At 67.1% G+C, this 23,302-nt stretch overlaps 1 protein-coding gene across 1 annotated transcript; it reads left to right on the top strand.

Annotated features, from left to right (window-relative positions):
* Positions 1-9,851: 9,851 nt before the first annotated feature.
* AATK (apoptosis associated tyrosine kinase) lies at positions 9,852-22,966 on the top strand. Its single transcript, XM_059485977.1, has 14 exons — positions 9,852-10,002; positions 12,249-12,382; positions 13,524-13,665; positions 14,727-14,806; positions 14,907-15,025; positions 15,454-15,541; positions 15,616-15,749; positions 16,342-16,426; positions 16,977-17,098; positions 17,265-17,414; positions 17,495-20,573; positions 20,692-20,860; positions 21,053-21,271; positions 21,425-22,966. The coding sequence occupies exons 2-14, from the start codon at positions 12,338-12,340 to the stop codon at positions 21,451-21,453; spliced, it is 4,461 nt and encodes a 1,486-aa protein (XP_059341960.1). The 5' UTR covers positions 9,852-10,002; positions 12,249-12,337; the 3' UTR covers positions 21,454-22,966.
* Positions 22,967-23,302: the final 336 nt, after the last annotated feature.

Here is a 23,302-nt window from a genome sequence, read left to right on the forward strand (position 1 = left end):
GCGGGGATGGCGGGGGAGCGGAGCCACCCTGAGCCTCTGCCGGGGCTGGACCTGGGCACGGACCGGTGCCATCCTGAGCCTCTGCCGGGGCTGGACCTGGGCACGGACCGGTGCCACCCTGAGCCTCTACCGGGGCTGGACCTGGGCACGGACCGGTGCCACCCTGAGCCTCTGCCGGGGCTGGGCCAGCGCTGCCACAGCCCCGATCTCAGGGCTGCACCTGAGGGGCTCCCTGAGGCTGTGGGCCTCGATTCTCCTGTGGGTTTTTCCCTTTTACAACCACGTTGGAAATCTGGTGGAAAGCAGGACGAGTGGCAGGGGCACAGGGCAGGTGGTGGGTTTGGGTGGCCATGGCAGCTCAATCCTCCTCCTGGCTGTGTCACATGGGGCTGTGGGGGTGGCATGGACGGGCAGGGGGTGCTGTGCTTGGTGTCCCAGCTGAGCTGGGGATTCCAGCTCTTCCCAAGGAGGGCAGGGTGGCACAGCAGGGCTGGGCAGGCACACACTCCTTTCTCACCCATCCCTATCCCAGTGTCATCCCCAGTCCATCTCTGTCCTTGTCTTCTTTCTATCTTACCCTCAATTCCATCCCCCCCATCCTAATTCTCATCCTCATCCTCATTTTCCTCCCCATCCCACCCTTTCCCAGACACAGGAGGGAAGGGACACCGGGCACTGGGGCTGCCTCCCCAACACAACATCGGGTGCATTTTTCCCCTCTCACTCACCAAAACCCCCCTGCCCAGTGCCACGGAGGCCTCAGCTCGTCTGGGACCAGCTGAGTGTGCTGGGGGTGGCTGGGCCTGCTGGGTGCCCAGGGTGGGTGAGTGGGTGCCCTGTGTGGGCTCAGCACAGCTGCCCACCCCATCCCACCTGGCTGTGACTCAGCCAGTGCCAGCTCAGCCACACAGAGAGTGGGCCTGCCCTGAAAACCACCCCAGGGGCAAGTGGCCACCCGCTCCCACGGGACCATGGCTGTCCAGAGGGCACCAATGGCACCAAAGCTCCGAGAGACTCCAAATGCTTCTGCACCAGGTGAATGTGGCTGTACCAGGTCAGTGCCACCTTTGTTCAGCTGCTCTGAGGCCCAGGAGGGCTCATGATGGAGCTCAGGGTGTCCCACATGTGGGGTCAAGGCCATTTGCACATCCAGAAAGGACCAGGGACCCAGTGGGGGAGGGACAATGGGAATAATGGGGTGCCCATGAGCTGCACCTCACCGGGGGTCTCCAAAAATGGGGTGCCCATGAGCTGCACCTCACCGGGGGTCTCCAAAATGAGTGATGGGGCATCAGCCTGCTAACCCTGGCAGGGGGACTGGGGGTTCCTGTGGGACAGAGCTGCTCCAGAGCAGAGAAATGTGGAGGCAGGGGAGAAGGGAGAAACTGGCTCCAACGTGTTTATTCTCCCAGCAGCCGGTAATTTTTCCAGGCCTGTATCTATTTGTGGCAACGTGACATGTGCAGCGTGGTGCTGTTCTGTGCAGGCTTGAAGGCTTGTAAAAAATTAATCGTGTACGCAAAATTCGGCTTTAAATATTCAAACTGGCGGTGGGGATGTGTGAGCCCCGTGCTCAGAGCTGAGCCCAGCCAGGGCTGGGACAAGGGGGTGTCCAGGAATGGGATGGGACAGGATGGGACAGGATGGGACAGGACTGTCCTTCCATGGCCCTGAAGGAAAGCCCAGCCTGGTTCCCAGCGGGCTCGGTGACCAGTGGCACCCAGAGCTTTGCCAGGGCCTGGCTGGGAGCTGCCAGGGGTGTGGGTGAAGCCGTGGGATGTTCCCTGCCCGGGAATTGGGGCTGCTGGTGTTTGGAGCACCCCGTGTTTGGAGGGCACACTCCCACGTGCCGGGGCTGTAGCATCGAGCACACGAGGCCGAGTCGTGGCCCCACAAGGGGCAGCCCCCCAATCCAAGGGGGACCCCGCACCACGGGCCTGCCTGGGGCTGCTGGGGGGCTCTGCAGGGTGAGGCTGTGCTGGGCTGCAGGGGCAGGGATGGGGTGCGGGGAATTGAGGGGCTGGCTGGGGGCACAGCTGCCCATCCCGCCCCTGTTTCCCATGCCTGGGTGCAGGAAGCTGACGGTGCCCGGGATGGGTCGGTGCCAGGGCTGTTCCTCATTTGGGGGGTGCCAGCCCCGCTCTGGGGGGATCCTGTGATCCTGTCCCTGCTCTGGGGGGATCCTGTGATCCTGTTCCTGCTCTGGGGGGATCCTGTGATCCTGTCTCCGCTCTGGGGGTGCCAGCCCCGCTCTGGGGGGTGCCAGCCCCGCTCCCGGGGGATCCTGTCCCTGCTCAGGGGTCCCGCTCCCCCTCCAGGGTGGCCGCTGCCCCTCGGGGGTCCCGTCCCCGTCCGGGGGTCCCCCATCCCTCCCGGCGGGACCGCGCGGGGGCGGCGGCGGCTCATCCCGGGGGGGAGGACGCGGGTCCCGGCGCGGTCCCGGGGCTGCGGCTCCGCCACCTGCCGCCCCCGCCCGCCCGGTCCCGCCGCTCGGCGGCGGCGCGGCCCCTCCCCGGGGCACGGGGCGCGGGGCCGCGGGGCCGCCATGGAGGAGGAGCCGCCGCCGCCGCCGCCGCCGCCGCCGTGCCCAGCGCGGGGCCAGCGGCAGCCGGCGGCCGTGGGGCTCCCGCCGCCGCCGCGCCATGGGCCGCTTCCCCGCCGCCGCCGCTGCCATGGCGGCCGCCTTCCTCAGCCCCAGCCTCGCCTTCAGCTCCCACTTCGACCCCGGTAAGTGCCGCAGCCCCGGGGCGGGCCGGACCCGCGCCCCGAGCCTCCCCCGATGCTCCGCCGTGTGCCCGGCTCAGCCCCGCGCCGCTGCCCTCCCGGTGCACCGGGAACGGCATCCCCGCACCGCGCTGCACCGCGAGCGGAGCATCCCCGCGCCCTCATCGCCGGGAGCGTCACTGTGCTGGGTCTGACAGCCGGAGCCGAGTCGGTGTGGCGGGGGACGTCCCGGTGTGGTGCTGGGACACCCCGGTGTGGCGGTGTGACACCCCGGTGTGACAGTGGGACATCCCGGTGTGGCGAGGGAACACCCCGGTGTGGTGCTGGGACACCCCGGTGTGGCGGGGGGACACCTCTGTGTGGCCGTGTGACATCCCGGTGTGGCGGGTGTCCCCCGGTGTGGCGGTGCGGTGGGGTCGCTGCCGCAGCCGGGCGGCATTTTGTTCGGCGGGCTGGAGCGCGGAGGAATCCCGGGGCTGCGCTGCCTCTGAAGGCATCTCCGGGCTTGGAACGGAATAATAACAACAGGGAGGATGGTGATGGTGAGAGGGAGGAAGACGGAGCCGGGGCTGAGCGCCGCGGCGCCGGGAGCGGGGGCTGAGGGTCCCCGCGGGGCCGGGGGGCCGGCGGGGCTCGGTGGGTGCCGGGGCTCGGGGGGTGCCGGGGCTCGGGGGGCAGCGGCGTTTCGGGGCGCTGCCGTTATGTAAGCGCCGTGTTCCGGCCGCGGCGCAGCTGCAGGAAGATGCTGCAGCCGCGGAGCAGCGCGGGGCTGGCGACTGCGGTGCTGTTCGGGGCTGCGGCCGCCGCAGCCGCCCCTCGCCGCCGCCCCCGCCGCCGCCCCGCGTGCTCCCGGTGCGGGGCTGGCACCGCGCGGCCACCGGGACCCCGAGCGGGAGCGTCCGGCGGGCGCTCGGCTCCGGCCCTTTGTTTGCCCGCCCGGGATAACGCGGGTCGGTGCCGGGCGAGGGCGGCGGAGCGGTGCCCGTGCCGGGCGCGGTGCTGCCGGAGGCTCCGCTGTCGGTGCCGGCTCCCGCATCCCTCCCCGCCGCCTTCCCGCTCCCTCCTTCCTCCGCCGCTCCGCGCACGGTCGGGATCCGTGGGGGGATTTGGAAATGAGCCGCAGCAGGACTCCCCGAGCGGGGACTTTGTCCCCAGCCGCTCGTTATTTGCCTCTGAAATCTCATTATTTCCATCCAAACTGCGGCAGTGCCGGCACGGAGCCGTTTGCCAGGCTCTCCTCTCCTTCTGGAGATTTTGCTTTGGTTTTTGGTGCGGCCCCGCTCCACGCGAATCCTGCCGGTTTGGTTTCAAAAAGGTTTGGTTTCAAAAGCTCCATCCCTGCTCGCATCGCTGCTGTGCTGTGCTGCCAGGCCCAGGGCTCGGCGCTGCCGTGCAGCTGCCACCTACCCGCACCGGGAGAGGAATTAAAGGGGGAACAAACCACATTCTGCATTTCACGGCTTTGTGGATTTGCTCCATGTGGCAGCAGCTCCTGCCCGTGTGCCAGCCTGGCTCCCTGGGGGTGCCTTGTGCCAGCGAGGAGCTGGGCCAGCAGTTTGTGGGGCACGTTGGCACCTCAGCTGGGGCAGGACAGGAGAGGCCTGGGGGGCTCTGGAGCTGCTGAGGGGAGCATCTCCTTCCTCCTGGTCCTGCATTCCCTGGACATGCACGGTTGGAAGCTGGGCCGTGGGTGGCCTGGTGGCACGGGACAGTGACAGCAGTGTCACCTGGGGTGGAGGTGCCACAGGATGTGCCACTGCAGCTGCTCCTGTGCCAGCCTCACCTGCTGGATTTGGCTTGTCCCAACACCTGTGTCAGGGATGTCAGCATCAGCTCTGCCAGGGATTCATTCCCTTCCAGGCTCTGGGGGCTTTGGGGGCTTTGGGGGCTCTGGGGGCTCTGGGGGAGGGTCCCAGCCCCGCAGCCTCGTGGTTCCCATCTCTCTTCACCCAGTCCCAGGCCAGGCCTGGAGATGCTCCTGCACAGAGCACTGGAGCCACCAGCGGGGCACAGCCCAGACCTGCCTGCCCCAACGTGCCCCCCACATCTCCTGGGCTTCCAGGGGGAATGGGCGCCCACTCCCTGTCCTGGGGAGTCGAGGAAAAAGGAGGCCAGGGGTCCCCCCAGTCCTGTGGTTTTGGGTCCACCTGGCACCTGCAGCCATGCAGTGACACTCGGTGACACTCGGTGACAGCAGCATGGTGAGTGTTGGTGCTCTGTGTCCGGTGCCTCCGGCTGCTCCTGGCACAAGGATGGGAAAGGATTTGGTGGCAAAGGGGACACAGCAGGCAGAAGGACCCTGGCAGCCCAAACCAGGGCCAGGCACGCTCTGGCACCCACCAGGCCATGCAGGGGAAGGTGCTGTTGGGACTGGACACACCGAGGGGATTTGGGGCAGGACCGCAGGAGCTCCTTGGCTGGGCGGTGACAGTGGTGGCAGCACCGTGCCCAATGTCCTGTCTTGCCACATGTTTCCCACTGGGGGATGGCACTCCGGGCTGGAGGGCAGCAGGAGCTGGGCACAGAGCCAGGAGGTGACTCCCAGTGCCCACAGGGATGCTGGGGGCAGGCAGAGTGGGGTGGCATGTGGCAAACCCCCTGTCCTGGCACAGGGAATGGCACTGGCACAGCACAACAGGGCAGCCAGGCCCCACCTGGCTCGGTGAGGGGACAGAGCCAGGATCCCGTTCCCTGAGGGTGCCACTTCGCTCCCCGCTCTCCCCTCCCTCCCTCCTGCCCCACGCTCACGGGCGGGCTGCTCTGGAACGCTGACACCCATCCCTGTCAGGGCCAATTAGCAGAAATTAACACGCCGGGGTTGAAAGGGCCCCGCGCCGCCGGGGGCAGCGGGGCTGTGACTCACGGGCTCCCTGCCCGGCTGGCACTCCCAGCCCTGCCGGGACACCCTGTGCCAGGCCAGCCCGTGGCTCTGCCCTCCCTGGCACCGTCCCCCGGCCGGGGCAGGGCTGCGATGCCCCCGAGCCGAGCCCTGGCACCCCGGGGACAACAGCAGAGGTGGCACTGCCAGCGTGGTGCCAGGGAGGGGTTCACACCCATCCGGGCTCTGTGTTCAGTGCTCGGTGCCCGTAGCCAGGCAGCATCCTTGGTGTGACGTCACCTCCTCGCCATCCCACTGCTGGGCTGGAAAATCCCAGGATTTGGGTCAGAGGGGCACTTGGGCTGCTCCGGTGCCATGGCTGAGCCTGCTCCCACCCTGTGCTGCTGCACTGATCCGGCAAGTGAACCGGGCCGGGGGCACTGCCAGGGGTGGTGGCACAGTGGGATGCAGGGGTGGTGGCACGGAGGGATCCAGGGATGGTGGCATGATGAGATCCAGGGATGGTGGCACTGTGGCACAGTGGGATCCAGGGATGGTGGCACCATGGCACGGTGGGATCCAGGGATGATGGGATGCAGGACAACGGTCCTGGCCATGCACTGCTGCCACTCCAGGGCTCCAGATGCTCTCCTGCCCCAGCAAGTGGCCCCTCAGATCCCCAGTGGGAATTTGCTCCCTGGGGTGGCCTGAGCCACAGGGACCCCACAGGGCTGGAGGGTGACAGGGCTGGCCCGAGAGGAGCTGCTCAGTGCTGACTCAGCGTGCCCACTGGCAGGAAAATCAATCTCCTGGGGGCATGAATCCCCCTGCGAGCCCGGGAAGCACCATCAGAGCACGGCACAGCCGTCTCAGGGCTGCCGCTGCCATCGTTGCCATCGGCCGAGCTCCGAGGGCCGGCCCAGGCCCTGATGACCAGGGACACTGAGGGGACACAGAGCCCCCTGGGATGCTCCACAGCTGGCACCGGGCTCCTGGTGGAGCTCAGGACGGGCCAAGGGACAGTGAGTGCGTGGGGATCGTGGGTTTGGGAGGGCTGAGCACTGGAGGAATGGGAATTTCCCAGGATTTCCTGCAGAGCCGCTGTCCCACAGCCCAGACTGTTGGGGGGATCCTGTTCCCTACCCCTTCCCCTGTGCCAGCCGTGCCCACGTTCTCCCTGCAGCCGGGTGCCAGCAGCGGGGTTAGCGCCGTTTGTTTTAATTACTGGAGCGAAGGAAAATTCCAGTGTGGGCAAACGCAGCAAGTGCAACAGCTCTGCCCTGGCTGGCAGGGCACCCACCAGCTGCCAGGCTCCTGCCCCAGCTGTGCCAGGGTGTCCTGCTGCCCAGCCACCATGGCAGCCACCATTTTCACCTTTCCAAAATAGCTCTGCGGTTGTGTGCTGCCCACCCTCTGCCGTCCCTGTGGGGAAGGAGGGATTTTCCACCGCCCTGCTCTGTGTGTTCCCGTGCCTGCAGGTGATTTGGGCACCACGGACTGACCCGAGGGTGGACGTGGGGCAGGGAGGTGCCAGGCCCTGCCCAGCTCCGTGTCCTGAGCATCTTCGATGCTGAGCCCCACTCAGGGCTGGGCAATGGGATCTGGGCCGTGCTGGGGGGCAGAGCCAGACCCTGAGCCCGGGTTCCTTCCTGTGCCAAGGGACACCCTCACCCGCCGGCCTCCCCCTGCTCGGGCCGTGCTCGGGAGCCGGAGCTGCTCGTTTCATAACGAGCGTTTGGGATATAAATAGGGCGCCCCTCTCGCGCTGCCGCTCCCGCTGTTACGTAAAGGCTCCGGGCTCTGCGAGCCTCGGCGGGCCGGGGGCACGTGCCCGGTACTGCCCTGGCACTGCCCAGGTACTGCCCCTGGTACTGCCCTGGCACTGCCCTGGTACAGCTCCTGGTACAGCCCTGCTACTGCCCTGGCACTGCCCTGGTACTGCCCTCGTACTCCCCCTGGTACTGCCCTGGCACTGCCCCGGTACTGCCCCGGTACTGCCCTGGCACTACCCTGGTACAGCCCCTGGTACAGCCCTGGTACTCCCCCTGGTACTGCCCTGGTACTCCTCCTGGTACTGCCCTGGTACTGCCCCCAGTATTGCCCTGGTACTGCCCCCGGTACTGCCCCGGTACTGCCCTGGTACTCCCTCTGGTACAGCCCTGGCACTGCCCCGGTGCTGCCCTGGTACTGCCCTGGCACTGCCCCGGTACTGCCCTGGTACTGCCCTGGCACTGCTCCGGTACTGCCCCGGTACTGCCCTGGTACTGCCCTGGTACTGCCCTGGTACTGCCCTCGGCACGGGGATTCCGGGCTCCACGGTGTGGGATGGGCTGCACAGCACTCACTGAGAACAACAAGCTCAGTTTCAATAATCCATTTGAGCTTGCTTTGCATGCCTTTTATATTTTTTAATTACAATATATTATTATAATACTAATAATTCTATAATCCGTATAGACTATATAATTATATTAAAAATACAATATATGTAACTCCATGTATAAATCTATACACAATTCCATACGCAATTATAATATTCTATATAATAATAATATATTATTATTACTATATATTATTATTATAGCCATTATTATTACCATTTATTATTATTATAGTATTATAAGAATTACATTATAATAATTATATTATTATAATTATATTAGTATTAATTTCTGTGGAAACAGAGGGAATTGTTGGCTCTGCATCAGGGCGGGCTTTGATGGAAGAACTTGATTTTTTGTCCCTAATCAGGCTGACACGCGTGGTGTGTGCGCGCAGCAACGCCAGAGCACGGCTTGTCCCTAGCACAATCCTTGTTTTTATTTCGTTGCTTCAGAAAACGATGGATGATTTTCTGTTATTTTCCACCTATTTATTTTTTGTTGCTGTTTCAGCCCTAGATGGTAAAACCAGAATGAAAGGGCAGAATCAATCCTTTTGGTGAAATACGCCACTCTAAGAGATACAGAAGGAGAAGGGATTAGCCAGGCGTGCCTGGAATTCACAATTAACTGATCTGTTAATCACCAGAGAGGCTGCTCCAGTGGCTCTGGCTCGTCCTGGTGGGAAAAGGTCTCCAGCAGTGGGATAAAGGGTGCTGCTCCCTGCCCCTGCTTTTGGTGAGGGGATGCCTGGATCCTGCAGCGGAGCAGGCTCTGGGTACCACTGAGGGGTGCCAGGATCCTGAGCAGCCCAGGGGAGGATGCTGTGGGCACCAGCTCCGTGCCAGGCTCCTGGCTGGCACCGTGCCTACTGCCAGCCCCATGGCTGCTCCCGTGGCAGGGGCTTCCAGGCTCAGGGCACAGCTCAGGGTGGTTCCTGCGGGTGCCTCAGTTTCCCCCGGAGCTGCTCAGCCCCCAGGCCCAGCCCGTGCTCACACCCCCAAGGGCAGCAGGAGATGAGCAGAGCGTGTCCTGTGGGCTGTGAAATTGCTTCCCTGGAAGCTGCCCATGGGCACGGGGATTAGTGAGTGATGCCAGGGAGAGTGGATGGGGCTGGGATGGGAGCGAGCAGCCCGTGGCCAGAGGGGCTGAGGGACGTGAGTGTTTGATCCTGCCCAAATCCCATCCCAGTCCTGCCCTGCTCCCTGTCCAAATCCTGCCCCAATCTTGCCCCATTTCCTGCCCCAATCTTGCGCTGCTTCCTACCCATATCCGGCCTTCTGCCTGCCCAAACCCAACCCTGCCCAGCAGGATCTGGCATGTTTCCAGCCTGGAATCCGCGGTGGGCAGCCAGAGGGAAGGGGGGATGTATGGCCCATGCTCCCAAGGCGCCAGAGCAGCATCCATCCCCTCCTGGATGACCCTGCGAGCCCTCCCAGGAAAGCTGGGAACCGCCGGTGGGGAAACTGAGGCACAGCGGTAGGTGCTGCAGCAGGGCCCCGGTGGGAGCGGGGTCGGGGGGTGCCGTGCCCGGAGCCCGGGGGCAGTGCCCGGAGCCCGGGGGCAGTGCCCGGAGCCGGGGGCAGTGCAGTGCCCGGAGCCCGGGGCAGTGCCGTGCCCGGAGCCCGGGGCAGTGCAGTGCCCGGAGCCCGGGGGGCAGTGCCCGGAGCCGGGGGCAGTGCCCGGGGGCAGTGCCCGGAGCCGGGGGCAGTACCGTGCCCGGAGCCCGGGGCAGTGCAGTGCCCGGAGCCCAGGGGCAGTACCGTGCCCGGAGCCGGGGGCAGTGCCCGGGGGCAGTGCCCGGAGCCGGGGGCAGTGCCCATGCCCGGTCGGAGCCCCGAGCTGCCGCCGGCCCCGCGGGAGCCCCGGCTCGGCCCTTCCGCACACGTCAGCCCCGCGGGCCGGGCGGGCTCCGCCGGCAGGGCCGGGATCGCCGGGCGGCCGCAGCATCGCCCCCGGCCGCGGGAGGAGCGGAGCCCCGGCCGGGCCGCGGCAGCCCCGGGGCCGTGAGTCAGCAGCGGCGGCGGGAGGGACGCCCCGGGCTCTGCCCGGCCCCGGCGGAGCCGCGACCTGCGCTGGGTGGGCGATGCAACAGGCGGGGGGACGGCGCGGGCGGGGCCGTGCTGGCCGCGGGTGCGCCGTGCCTGCCGCGGGGTGGGAGGGCGACTGCTGCACCTCAGTGCACCTCAGTGCACCCTTCTGCATCCCACCGCACCCCATTGTAGCTCACTGCATCCCAATGCACCCCATTGCACCCCGCTGAATCCCACTGCACCCTACTGCATCCCACTGCATCCCATTGTACCCCGCTGCACCCTGCTACATCCCACTGCATCCCATTACACCCTGCTGCACCCCATTGCATCCCGCTGCACCCCATTGCACCTCACTGCATCCCATTGTACCCTGCCGCACCTCACTGCACCCCACTGCACCCCATTGCATCCCACTGCACCCCGTTACACCCTGCTGCACCCACTGCATCCAGCATCCCCCCCTTTCCCTGCGTCCCTTCTGCTCCCGTTTGCCAGGGCTGGGGGTGAGGCTGGGCAGGTGTCCCTGGAGCTGTGGCCTGTCTGCTGCCACCAGCCCCATGACTACCTGCCCCAGCAGCCCCCAGCTGTCCCCTGCCATGGGGCTGGCCGGGTGAGGGTGGGTGATCCCTGGCTCTGGGGTCGCTGGGTGAGGGGTTGTGAGTGACCCCACGGTTCTGGGGGATGCACAGAGCACCCCTGCGGTGAGGAAGGCCAGGAGAGGGCATGGCTTTGGTGCCAGGGAACCTCACTCCTGCTGGCAGAGTGGGAGGCAGAGCCGGGAATGGAGGGCCCTGGTTTCTCTTGAGGGTCCTGGGGTACTTCAGGCTGCACTCACTGTGCCCCAGTGTCCCTGGTGTCCTGGTGTCCCTTGTGTCCGGGGGCCCCTCGTGTCCTGGTGTCCCTGCACTCCAGCAGCTGCTGCTGCCGGTGCACCTGACCTGGATCTGGGATAATTTGGCATCTGAGATGATGCCACACTTCCCATCCCCGTTGCTGTGGGTACAGGGAGGGAAGGTGCCAGTGGGCCATGGCAGTGGTGGTGCCCCTGCCCGGTCTGGGCTGGTCACGGCTCCCAGGTCTCTGGTTGTGCAGGAGGGGAAACTGAGGCAGGCCCAGCTGGATCTCCCTGGCCAATTGTCCTCTCTGGGAACCTCCAGTTCCCGAGCTCGGGGCAGCTCAGCTGACGGTGCCCTCGGACGGGCTCCCGTCCCCGTGCTCTGCTCCCGTTGCCGTTCAAAGGCTCTTTTCAGTGAGTCATTTTCTCTCTCGCTGTCCCACTATCCAGGGAAAATGGTGACGTTGGCGGCACAAAGTGTGTTCACCATGGAAACCAGCTGGAAGGGGGGGCACGCCGCCCCCCGCTCCTCCCAGGTTCGGCTCTGCATCCCGAGCCTCCGAAGATGGCTCTGGAGCTCCTTCCCCGCTCCCTGGCATGGCTGGGCTGTGCCAAGGCCTGTGGGACCATGCTGGGAGCCAGGGTGCCCTGTGCCCACCCTGCGTGGTGCCGGGCAGTGCCTGGGGGCAGCGGGTGCTGCTGGTGCCCATGAGGGCAGCAGAACCTTCCCCAGCCCTGGTGCCCTTCAGGTGCCAGTCTCAAGGACACAGGGGAGCCCGAGCTGGAGCTGTGGAGCAGGGCAGCGTGGCCAGGGCACAGGGACAGGGACACTCCGTGGGCCACGTGCTGGAGCCACGTGTGTGCCACGAGCATCCCCGGCAGGGGCTTGGTGACCAGGGAGGGAGCATGGCACCGGTGGGGTCTGTGCCAGGCTCATGGCTGGGCACAGGGCACCACCAGGGTCTGTGCCAGGCTCCTGGCTGGGCACAGGGCACCGGTGGGGTCTGTGCCAGACTCCTGGCTGGGCACAGGGCACTGGCAGGGTCTGTGCCAGACTCCTGGCTGGGCACAGGGCACTGTCCCAGCCGGGCACCGCAGGGCTCTGGGGGTCTCCAGTGCCCACCTCCACTGGCAGTGCCACGACCTTCCGGCTGCTCCCACCACAAGGGCGCCGGTTGTTTGGGCAGGCTCCGGGCAGAATAGTAATGTGGCAGCTGCAGCTGACAGCGGGGCCTGCTGGGGATGGGCAGCTGTGACACGGCCACCTCCGCTGCCACCGTGTGCCCTGCCACCCCACGGGACACCGCACAGCTGGAGTGGGGGGCAGGCGCTGGGATTTGGGGTGTGCTGGTGCCCAGAGGGTGCAGTGCCCAGGCAGTGCAGCCGTGTCCCTTCCCCATGCCCTGTGACCCCTCCCTGGTACCCCCAGCCCTGACCACCTCGTGTCCCCACAGACGGCACCCCCCTTAGTGAGCTCTCCTGGTCCTCCTCGCTGGCTGTTGTGGCCGTTTCCTTCTCGGGGCTCTTCACCTTCATCTTCCTCATGTTGGCCTGTCTGTGCTGCAAGAAGGGGGACATTGGCTTCAAGGTGAGCTGAGGGGCCTGGAGGGGTTCCGGGCTGGGGTGGGGGCTCTTCCCAGGGACCTAGTGAGGGATGGAGGTGTGTGGAGGCTCCTGGTGCAGAATTCTCCACCCCAGTGGATGTGTCCTGGCTCAGGAGAGCAGCGCTTGGAGGGAGGGGTTCAGCACACTGGGGTTGGATCCTGGATCCCAGCTTCACAGAGCGTAGTTCTCTGGGATTCAGGATCCTTGGGGTCACACCCTGGATCCCAGCCCCACAGAGCATGGATCTGTGGGATTCAGGACCCTTGGGGTCACATCCTGGATCCCAGCCCCACAGAGCGTGGGTCTGTGGGATTCAGGACCCTTGGGGTCACACCCTGGATCCCAGCTTCACAGAGCATGGATCTGTGGGATTCAGGACCCTTGGGGTCACATCCTGGATCCCAGCCCCACAGAGCGTGGTTCTCTGGGATTCAGGATCCTTGAGGTCACATCCTGGATCCCAGCCCCACAGAGTGTGGGTCTGTGCGATTCAGCATCCTTGGGGTCGCATCCTGACCCATCCGTGCTCCCGGCCAGGCCACGCACGGTTAAGGGCCCGGTCCCACCCGCACGCCCCCGAGGGTGGGAGGCACCGTGACCTCACAGGCACAGAATGTGCCGAGAAAACGCTTTTTCCCTAATTGCTGAGATTTTTGTGGAGGCTTGAGGCGCCCGCGGCGGGAGGGGGTCAGGCCGGGGGGGACACGCCGGGTGTTGTGCACCGTCCCACACCGCCGGAGCACCTCGGCGCGCCGGGGGGGGACAGTGACCCCCCGGTGCCCCCGCACTCGTATTTATGTGCGAGCGGCCGCGCCGGTGTGCCATGCGCGTGGCCCGCGGTGGCGCATGGCACGCGGCGCGGGGCTGGCAGCGCCATGAGGCACAGCCTGGCACGGAGAGATGCTCACCGTGTCCTACCTGCTGGCCCGGGCGGCCTTTGGGAGCCGGGGGCTGCCGGGGTGGCACAGACAGGTAACGGGATGGCCGGTGGGCAGGGTCGTGTGCAGGGAGGGGGGATTTAATGAGCCTGCCGGGGCAGAGGGGTGTGCGGGGCACTAGAGCAGTGGGGAGCCCGTGGGGTCATTGTCTCTGCTCGGTGTGTCACCCCCCTGCACCCGAACCAGGAGTTTGAGAACGCCGAGGGGGACGACTACGTGACAGAGCTGTCGGCGCAGGGCTCGCCTGCCCCCCAGCATGGCCCCGAGGTCTACGTGCTGCCCCTCACCAAGGTGTCCCTGCCCATGGCCAAGCAGCCGGGCCGCTCAGGTAAGGCAGGGCGGGGCAGGACCCCTGTGTGCCACGGCCGGGGTCTCTCATCGCTGGGCGCGGGTGATGTGGGGATGCTGGGTGTCCCCTGCAGCGGAGGGACAGCTCCAGCAGAGCCCTGGCAAGGGACAGGCAGCCGAGGTCCCTGGGGAGCGCTGCAGGTCCCCCTGTGTGAGGGTCCCTCGTCCCTCTGGTGTGTCCCAGCCCAGGGGAGCAGCACAGGGTGGGACAGGACACGGCCACCCTGAGCAGTGACATCCACGAGCCCTGGCCCGTGTAAACAAGGCCCTGAGTGGGAGAGGAATGTGGGGGGCGCCTGGCTGTGCCCCCTCCCACCCCGTGTCGCTCCCTGCCCAAAGAATGGCCACAGAGGGGAGGGCAGGACGGACCAACAATGGCCCCATTGCTGCCTGCCCTTGGCACGGGCTCCCGAGGGGCCGGGCTGTGCCGGGGGGCTGGGAAGGGGCTAAATGCCAGCGCTGTGCCGGGCTCAGCTCTGCACACCCTGCGGAGGAGAGGGGCAGGGACCAGCTCTGCTGCCATCCCGCCCGGGGACACTGACAGCCCACATCCCCTGACCGTGGGAGGATGCCTGGAGACGAGCATGCCTGGGATGCAGGATTCCCGGGGAGGGACGCTCCGGGGCATCCTGGGGTGGCACCGGGTGGCACGGTGAGGACAGCAGGGCCTGGCTGGGGCTGGTGGGGAGCACAGGCAGGGGGACAGGGGGATGTGCGGGCAGGGAACAGGGGGATGTGTGGGCAGGGGGACAGGGGGAGGTGTGAGCAGGGGACAGGGGGAGGTGTGAGCAGGGGGATGTGTGTCAGGGGAACAGGGGGATGTGCAGGCAGGGGGACAGGGCGATGTGCAGGCAGGGGGACAGGGGGAGGTGTGAGCAGGGGACAGGGGGAGGTGTGAGCAGGGGGATGTGTGTCAGGGGAGCAGGGGGATGTGCAGGCAGGGGGACAGGGCGATGTGCAGGCAGGGGGACAGGGGGATGTGCAGGCAGGGGGATGTGCGGGCAGGGGGACACGCGGGCAGCTGGGTGGGCTCTGTTACAGTGCAGCTCCTCAAGTCGGCGGACCTGGGGCGGCAGAGCCTGCTGTACCTGAAGGAGATTGGCCATGGCTGGTTTGGCAAGGTGAGCCCAGGGACCCCCGGATCCCCCAACCCGGTGGGCCCCGGCTGTGCCAGGGGGGTTTGGGGTGTGGATGGAGGGATGAGCCTGTCCCTCACCCCAGGTGTTCCTGGGGGAGGTGAACTCGGGCATCAGCAGCACCCAGGTGGTGGTGAAGGAGCTGAAGGCGAGTGCGAGCGTGCAGGACCAGATGCAGTTCCTGGAAGAAGCGCAGCCCTACAGGTACCTCTGGGGTCACTCCACAGTGCTGGGAGCGGGGATGCTGTGCCATGGGGGCAGATCCACCCCGTGCCACCTTCAGCTGCCAGGCAGAGCCGTGGCTGCCCCTTGCTCTGGGGCAGCACGGTTCTGTGGGGCCACAGCCATGCCATGGGGCAGCAGTGAGGTCATGGGCAGAGCTGGGCCAAGGGGGGGGCACAGGGCTGCTCCTGCCCCAGCACAGCTGAACAAATGTCCCTTTGTGACACATCCCGGGCGCTGGGACGTGCTGGTACCCGCTCCCAGCAGCCCCTGTGGTGCAGGCAGGACGATGGCTCCTGGGGCACTGCTGCCATCCCCCTGGCACGGGCAGGGCGATGGGCACTGCTGCCATCCCTCTGGCACAGGCAGGGTGGCGGTGCACAAACCCCCCCATTGCTGTGCCCACGCAGAGCCCTCCAGCACACCAACCTGCTGCAGTGCCTGGCCCAGTGCGCCGAGGTCACGCCGTACCTGCTGGTGATGGAGTTCTGCCCGCTGGTGAGTCCCTGTGCCCGCTGCCCGCGGCGCCCCCGGGTGCCAGGCACGGGGGGTGACAGTGGCACTGCCCGCAGGGTGACCTGAAGGGGTACCTGCGGAGCTGCCGGGGGGCCGAGGCCATGACCCCGGACCTGCTGACCCTGCAGAGGATGGCGTGCGAGGTGGCCTGCGGCGTGCTGCACCTGCACAGGAACAACTACATCCACAGGTACGCTGGGCTGCCTTCTGGGGAGCAGGGAGGGGTCTGCACGGTGGTCCCCAAGGTGCCAGCGCTCCTGCCCCGCCACTGCTCCTCCTGCCCAACAATATCCTGGTGCTGAGTGAGTTGCACACGGAGACTCCAGCATCAGTGATTTTGTTGAGGAGGGGGCGCGCTGCCGTCGGGGGCCACCGGAGCGTCCCCAGCCGAGCCTGGCTCTGCAGGTGGGTCCCCACGAGGGTGCTGGAGCTGTGGGAGGGGGACACGGGGCTCCCAGCTGTGCTGGAGAGGGACTCCCTTAGGGCAGCCCAGCCTCGGTGGTCCTGTCTGTGCCCGCCCAGTGCCGGAGCAGCCGCCCGGGTGCCCGGCCCCGTGCCAGGGCTCACGTTGCCCGGGAACAGGCTCCTTCTGCTTGGCTCGGCGTGTGACGGATGGACGGACGGACAGCCGCGCAGGCATTCCTGCTGTGCACTGAGAGCCGCGTTAGGGCACGCCCGGAGCGGGCGGGACCGGCCCCGCCGCCGCTCGGCCGCCCCAGCCGGGTCCCGGTGGTGCCCGCCGAGCTCTCGGGGCCGGTGACAGCTCTGGCTTTGCTTGGCAGCGACCTGGCCCTGCGGAACTGCCTCCTGACCGCCGACCTCACCGTGAAGATCGGGGACTACGGGCTCTCGCACTGCAAGTACAAAGTAAGGCTGCTTGGAGGGAGGAGGGGGCTGGGGCTGGCGCTTCGATCCCCCCGTACCCACCCTGGCACAGACCCGATGAGCCTTCCCCCTGCCCAGCGGTGTCGGGGCACCTCTGTGTTTGCTGGGGGCAGGGGGGTTCAGACCACCCTGTGAGGGACCCTTAGTGCCACCCGGTGTGCCCTGGCACCCACCCAGCAGGGTGACACTGCCTGGGCTGGCCCAGACGTGCCCCTCTGCCAGGCAGCTGCAGGGTGGGGTTGTCCATTTGTGTCTCTGCCCTGCTCCAGTTTGCCCACAGCTCCTGCAGAGCTGGGATTGCCGAACTGGGGGTCTGGAGGGGCTCAGGTGGGGGAGCAGAGGGGGCAAGGAGGGGAGACAACAGGGGACAGTAGGTGCCAGGAGCAGAGCAGGACAGGCTGGGGGCAGTGTGGGGGAACAAGGGGCACGGGGGTAGCGATGGAGGCTGGGGAGGCAGGGGATGGTGGCGTGGCCGGTCCCTGACGCCATGGATTGACGTTCTCTTCTCGTACTGACCCTGCACACTTGGCAGGACGACTACTTCGTGACGGCCGACCAGCTGTGGGTGCCGCTGCGCTGGATCGCGCCCGAGCTCATCGATGAGGTGCACGGCAACCTGCTCGTGGTGGACCAGACCAAGGCCAGCAACGTCTGGTGAGCGGCTCTGGGGGGCTCGGGGGGCTGCAGCCTCATCTCTGGGGTGCATTGGGGTGGTTTTGGGGCTCTGCAGCCTCACGGGGTGCGTCGGGGTGGTTTTGGGCCGATGGAGGGGGCGGGATGGGGCTCTCCCTGCAGCCCCAGCACGGTGCCATGCCCGCAGGTCGCTGGGCGTCACCATTTGGGAGCTGTTTGAGCTGGGCAGCCAGCCCTACGACCACTACTCCGACCGCCAAGTGCTGGCCTACGCCATCAAGGAGCAGCAGCTGAAGCTGCCCAAGCCCCAGCTGAAGCTGTCGCTGTCGGAGCGCTGGTGAGGAGCCCGAGGTGCCCCCTTCCCCTGCCCCGCGGCACGGGCGGGGCCCGGGCTGACGCTGCCGCTCCCCACGGCAGGTACGAGGTGATGCAGTTCTGCTGGCTGCAGCCCGAGCAGCGTCCCACGGCCGAGGAGGTGCACCTGCTGCTGTCCTACCTGTGCGCCAAGGGCGCCACGGAGGCCGAGGAGGACTTCGAGAAGCGCTGGAATTCCATGAAGCCCAACGGCAGCGCCAGCGGCAGCCACCACGGCCCCGAGCTCTCGTCCTTCCCGCTGCTGGAGCAGTTCTCGGCCGACGGCTTCCCCTCAGACGGGGACGACATCCTCACCGTCATGGAGACCAGCCACGGCCTCAACTTCGAGTACAAGTGGGAGCACACCAAGACCGAGCACTTCCAGGCCCCGCTGGGGTCCCTGAGCCCCAGCAGCGCCGCCCGCTACCACGACCTCTATTACCCGGCCACGACGGCGGGGCTCAGCCTGGGGGTGTCCCCGTCCTGCTACGAGTGCAAGGCGTCGGGCTGCCCCGGGGTGCCGGCGCCCGGCGTGGTGCCCATCCTGGGCGCGCACAGCCCCTCTCTGGGCAGCGAGTACTACATCCGCATCGAGGGCCCCGGCGAGGGCAGCGCCGAGCTGGACTACGCCATGTGCACCTACAGCCCGGCGGGCGAGCGGGGCGGCCCGCGGGCCCCGGCCTGCTGGAGAGCGCAGGGCGGCCGCGGCGGCGGCGCCTACGACTCGGACTCGGGCAGCCCCACGGTGTCCCTGAGCATGGAGCCGCTGCTGGGCCACGCTCCCGCGGCCGAGGGCTCCTGGGAGTGCGCCGAGTACTACCCGTACCCGTGCCCCGGGCCGGAGCCGCGGGGATACGAGCCGTCCCCCAGCCGCGGGGCCGAGGGGTACCTGCTGGAGGAGGAGGCCCCCCAGCCGGGCGGCCAGGACTGGCCCGTGCCCGCCTTCCAGGCCGGTGTCTTTGCCGACCCGCTGGGCGTCTCGCCGTCGGGGAACTGCGCCTACAGCCCGCCGGGGTACGGGGGCACGGCGGGCCCGAGCGGGGCCCCTCCGGACTGCGTGGCGCTGGACCTGGGCGAGGAGAGCCCCCCCAGCGCCCCCGAGGCGGCCGGTGCCAGCCCCCCGCCTCAGCGGCACCCTTGGGCCTCCAACAGCTCCTCCAACAACAACATCGGCGGCGGCAGCCCCCGCGAGCCCCCGGCCGGCGACAGCTGGTGCTACCGCCGCATGATCACCTTCCGCGGGCTCATGGCCAAGCCGCTGGGCACGGTGCCCCGCGGGCAGCCCCAGCTCGGGGGGTCCCCGCCGGGACGCGACTTCCTCCGCCCGCGGCAGGATCAGCCCCCCGCCATGGCCGGCGGCTCCTCCTCCCCGTGCCGCTCGCCCTCCCCGCGGCGGCAGGCCTGGCACGGCCGTGACTCATCACCCTGCGGCCCCGCGCAGCCCGGCACGCTGGCGGAGAGCCCCGCCGCGCCCTGGGGCCCCGCCGCGGCCCCGCCACCTGCGCCGGGGGCCCCGCGCGATGCCCACCCTGAGGAGAGCCCGGCCGGGGGAAGCCCTGCCCGCAGCCCGCCGCCCCCCGCCGCCGCCGCCTCGGGCCCGGGCGAGGCCGCCCCCCCCACGGCTGGCACGGCCGCCCCGAGCCCCGGCCCCCCCGGGCAGCCCGGCGCGGACGGCGCCCAGCCCGCAGCGGAGCCCGCCCAGGCGCCCGCCGAGGCCGTGGCCGAGAGCGGCGCCTGTGCCGCCAGCGACGCCGACCGGACGCCCGACAAGACCTTCTCCAGCAGCAGCTTCCCCAGCGTGGACGAGGGCAGCGACGAGGACACGGCCGAGCTGACCTCCGGCGTCTTCACCGACTTCTCCGGGGAGTACACGGAGCGGGCGGAGGCGGCCCCGGCGCTCAGGTCCCTGCAGAAGCAGGTGGGCACGCCGGACTCGCTGGAGTCGCTGGACATCCCCTCCACCGGCAGCTCCTGCGAGGTGCTCAGCCCCGGCGCCTTCGTGCCCGCCGGCCAGGCCCGCGCCCTCGACAGCGGCTACGACACCGAGAACAACGAGTCCCCCGAGTTCGTGCTCAAGGAGCCCCACGAGCCCCGAGAGCCCGAGGCCTTCAGCCAGCTGGGGAAGCCGCCCCCGGGGCTGCCGGGGGCCGAGGGCGAGGCTGCGGCCCCCGAGACGCGGCTGCCCAGCGGCCCGGGCACCGAGGTGCCCGGCCTGGCCGAGAAGAGCCCGTACCGCGACTCTGCCTATTTCTCCGACTGCGACGCCGAGGCCGAGCGCGGCCACAAGGACGAGGGGGACAGCGATGGCTCCCGCACCCCGGAGGCAGAGGAGGGTCCCCGCTCCCCTTTGCAGGACACGGGGCGAGGAGAGGACCCGCTGCACCCGCCGGGGGCACCCGGCAGCCCCCCGGCCGCGCCTGGCGTCGCGGTGGCGGTGCCCACGCCGGCGGCCGTGGCTTTGGAGGGGGACTGGGTGGCCACAGGGGCCGGGAGCTCACCGGAGCAGGTGCCTGGCACCGAGCAGAGCCCCGCTGGCACGGGGCTGGTGCCGGGCAGCCCCCCGCGCCCCGACACAGACACCTGTCCCCCGGGCTCCGTGACCCCCAAGACTTTCCTCTTGACCCCGGTGCCTGTGAGCCCTGGGGAGCCATCAGCTGTTGGAGGGACCTGCGTGTCCGAGGGCGTCCCTGGACTTGGGGGGGCCACAGTGGGGGACAAACAGACTGTGACCCCCTCGCTGGGGCTTGGGGAGCGGGGGCTGCCCCTGGAGGGGCCCGCGGTGGGCGATGCGCCGGGGGGACCCAGCACGCTGCTCCCCGGGGCAGAATCACCGCCCGGTCTCTCCCCGGCCCCGGCTGCCCCCGAGCGCCGAGAGGAGCCAGAGGAGGAGGAGGAGGACACGGAAGACAGCGACGAGTCGGATGAGGAGCTGCGCTGCTACAACATCCAGGAGCAGAGCGAGGAGAGCGAGGAGGAGCCGGCGGCCGTGCCCATCGTGGTGGCCGAGAGCCAGAGCGGCCGGAACCTGCGCAGCCTCCTCAAGATGCCCAGCCTGCTGTCCGAGTCCTTCTGCGAGGACCTGGAGCGCAAGAAAAAGGCCGTCTCCTTCTACGACGATGTGACCATCTACCTCTTCGACCAGGTGGGTGCCCTGGGGACAGAGCCAGGTGCTGGGCACGGCTCCGTGCCATTTTGGTGATGGGAGCCATCCCCAGCCGAGCCCCCAGTGATGTTCTTCCCTGCTGTTTCCCCATCCTCAGGAAAGCCCCACGCGGGAGCTGGCTGAGCAGAGCTTCCCAGAGCCCACCCTGCCTTCGGGGCAGCCCCCCTCACCTTCGGGGCAGCCCCCTGCCAGTGGCAGCCCCCCCAGCCCCACGGACAGGCTCGGGGCCTCCGACGACTCTTCGGATGGCAACGCCTCGGAAGAGAGTGAGACCAGGAGGAGCTCATGGGGCTGGTGATGGTGGGGTGGTGAGAGGGCAGCAGTTATGGGATCATGGGGAGGCAGTTGCAGGGTCATGGGGACAGCGGTTATGGGATGATGGAGGGCCATTTATGGGGTGATGGGGTTAGAGGTTATGGGGCTCACAGTGGGCTCAGCCCCCTCACTTTGTATCCCAGGTGGTGGCTTCGAGTGGGACGACGACTTCCCGCTGATGCCAGTGAAGCAGTCCCTGGTGGCCTCGCTGCCGGGGACGCCGGCGGAGCCCCCCGCGGCCGTGGTGCCACCGCAGAAACAGGTGCTGCCCATCCAGTTCTCCCGGTTCACGGTGTCACCTGCCCCGGTGTCCCGGTTCTCCATCACCCACGTCTCCGACTCGGACATGGATTCCATAGGAGGTGAGTCTCCCTTGGGATGCTGCCCTGTGGGTACCCAGAGCAGCCGTGCCCCAGTGCCATCCACACTGTGAGCCCTGTCCCTGCACCCCTGTGAAGGGCTGGATGTCCCACGGGGGTCCGGGACCCTCTCACGGCTCTCTCTGCTCCTTGCAGGCAGCAGCGAAGACGGTGACCGGGAGTGAGCCGGCCGGGACGCAGCCGGCATTGCCCTGGCACCGGGGCGGCGCGGGGGCCGCCCGTGGGCTCCCAGACCCCGCTGGGCAGTTCGGTTTTTAGGCAGATTTTGTCACAAGGAGCTCGTTTGCTGCTTCGAGTGGGAGCGGGGCCGGCGCGGCCCCCGCGGGGCCAGGCGGTGGGTGACGGTGACGCCGAGCGCGCGTGCGGGTGGCTGTGAGCGTGCGTGTAAAATAGACACTTATATATATATATATACATATATATATATAAATTATAGCGTTCCGAGGGTAGTGCCCTGACCTTGCTAACATTTGCCCAGTGTCCTCCCCAGTGAAGTTTCCCTTGGCTTCTTGCCCACATGTGCTCCCCGAGGCAGTTTGTCCCCCACACCCCTTCTCCCCCGGGCTGTCCCCTCCCTGTGCCCCGTGCTCAGTCTTGCATCTTGTGGCAGCTTGGCTGTCCCACGGCTGCCCCATGGCTGCCCCAGAGGCACTCCACGACATTCCTGACCGAGGGCTGCTGGCTGCTGCCACTCTGGATGTCACTCCCTGTGCCAGGGGTGCCACCGGCTACCCAGAGCGATCCCCGTGGCTTTGGAGCTCCCCTCCCTTGGTTTGCAGGGATCAGTCCCAGCTGGGGACCCTGAGGACTGCTGGGACCCTTGCCCAATGTAGTGAGGAGCAACACGTGGAGGGCTGGTTGTGGAGGGAGTATCCCCCACCGGGACCCGCCAACCTGACTATTTTTGTATTTAAACAAAATTATTAAAAAACCCTAACCCCAACCCCACCCCAAAACCAAAACTTGCTGTTGACTGAACCCACATTGACGCGATTTTAAGTTATTGCTGCCAAAGAGACTTATTGGGGAGGGGGGGAGGGGGGCGCGCTCGTGGTTCTTTGTTCTGTTTTGGGTTTTTTTTGTTTGTTCGTTTCTTTCTTTGTTTTGTTTGGTTTTTTTTTTAAATTCATTCGAGGCTTAGGATAATTGTGCAATTCCAGCTTCCGGAAGGAAATAGAAGTAAGCGGAGCTGAGCGAAACCTTGAATTCAGGGCTGGTTCCTTTTGGGGTCTATAGACCAAACCCTGAGGTGAGAAATGTCCCCCCTAAGCCCCTGCCCCTGTCCTGGCTCCTGTGTAGGGGGATGAGGGCACACGGGTGTCCCCATGCAGGGACATTGCACACACAGCACCCATGTGGGATGGGGCTGGTGCCAGGGGCTCTGCTCCATGCCACAGAGTGCTCCCACCCTGGGCTGGACACAGCTCTGGCACCAGGACCAGTGGGATGTGCCCATCCCCAGCCTGGCATCGGTCCTGGCAGAGGTGTCCTATACCCACCCATCCCTCTCCCACCCTCTCCCATGGCCAGCCCAGCCCAGCTGTGTCCCAGCTGGAGTGCCCTCGGTGCTCAGGAGGCTTTTGAGGGGGCCAGGGGCTGTTCCCCAGCCCAGGACCCTGGGGGACCCCAATTCATCCCCAGGGTGGCCATGCCACCCCATACCCCCACTGCTGGTTCCTCCCCCCTACTAAGCAATGAGTGCTCATTTAAGTGTTTTATTTAACCCCCACCTGGCCTGTCACCCCCTCACCCAAATTCTCCCAAGCTTTTTCCTTATCCTTTCCGGCAGGAGCCCACCCCCTGCCCTGACCAGGGTGCAGCACCCAGAGCTGCTCCCCACGCAGGACTGGGATGCTCCTGGGATTCCCTTCCCTCAGCACCCACCCTCCTACCCCTGAACCCCCTTCCCTGCACCCCGCAACACCAGGGGGGTTTGCCCAGCCCCTGGCACCCAGGGGTGCTGGCCCAGCCCCTCCCCACACCCCGGGTTTGGTCTATGGCGCCGCAGGTCCG

Source organism: Ammospiza nelsoni, chromosome 19 (assembly GCF_027579445.1).
Source record: "Ammospiza nelsoni isolate bAmmNel1 chromosome 19, bAmmNel1.pri, whole genome shotgun sequence".
Taxonomy (NCBI): domain Eukaryota; kingdom Metazoa; phylum Chordata; class Aves; order Passeriformes; family Passerellidae; genus Ammospiza; species Ammospiza nelsoni.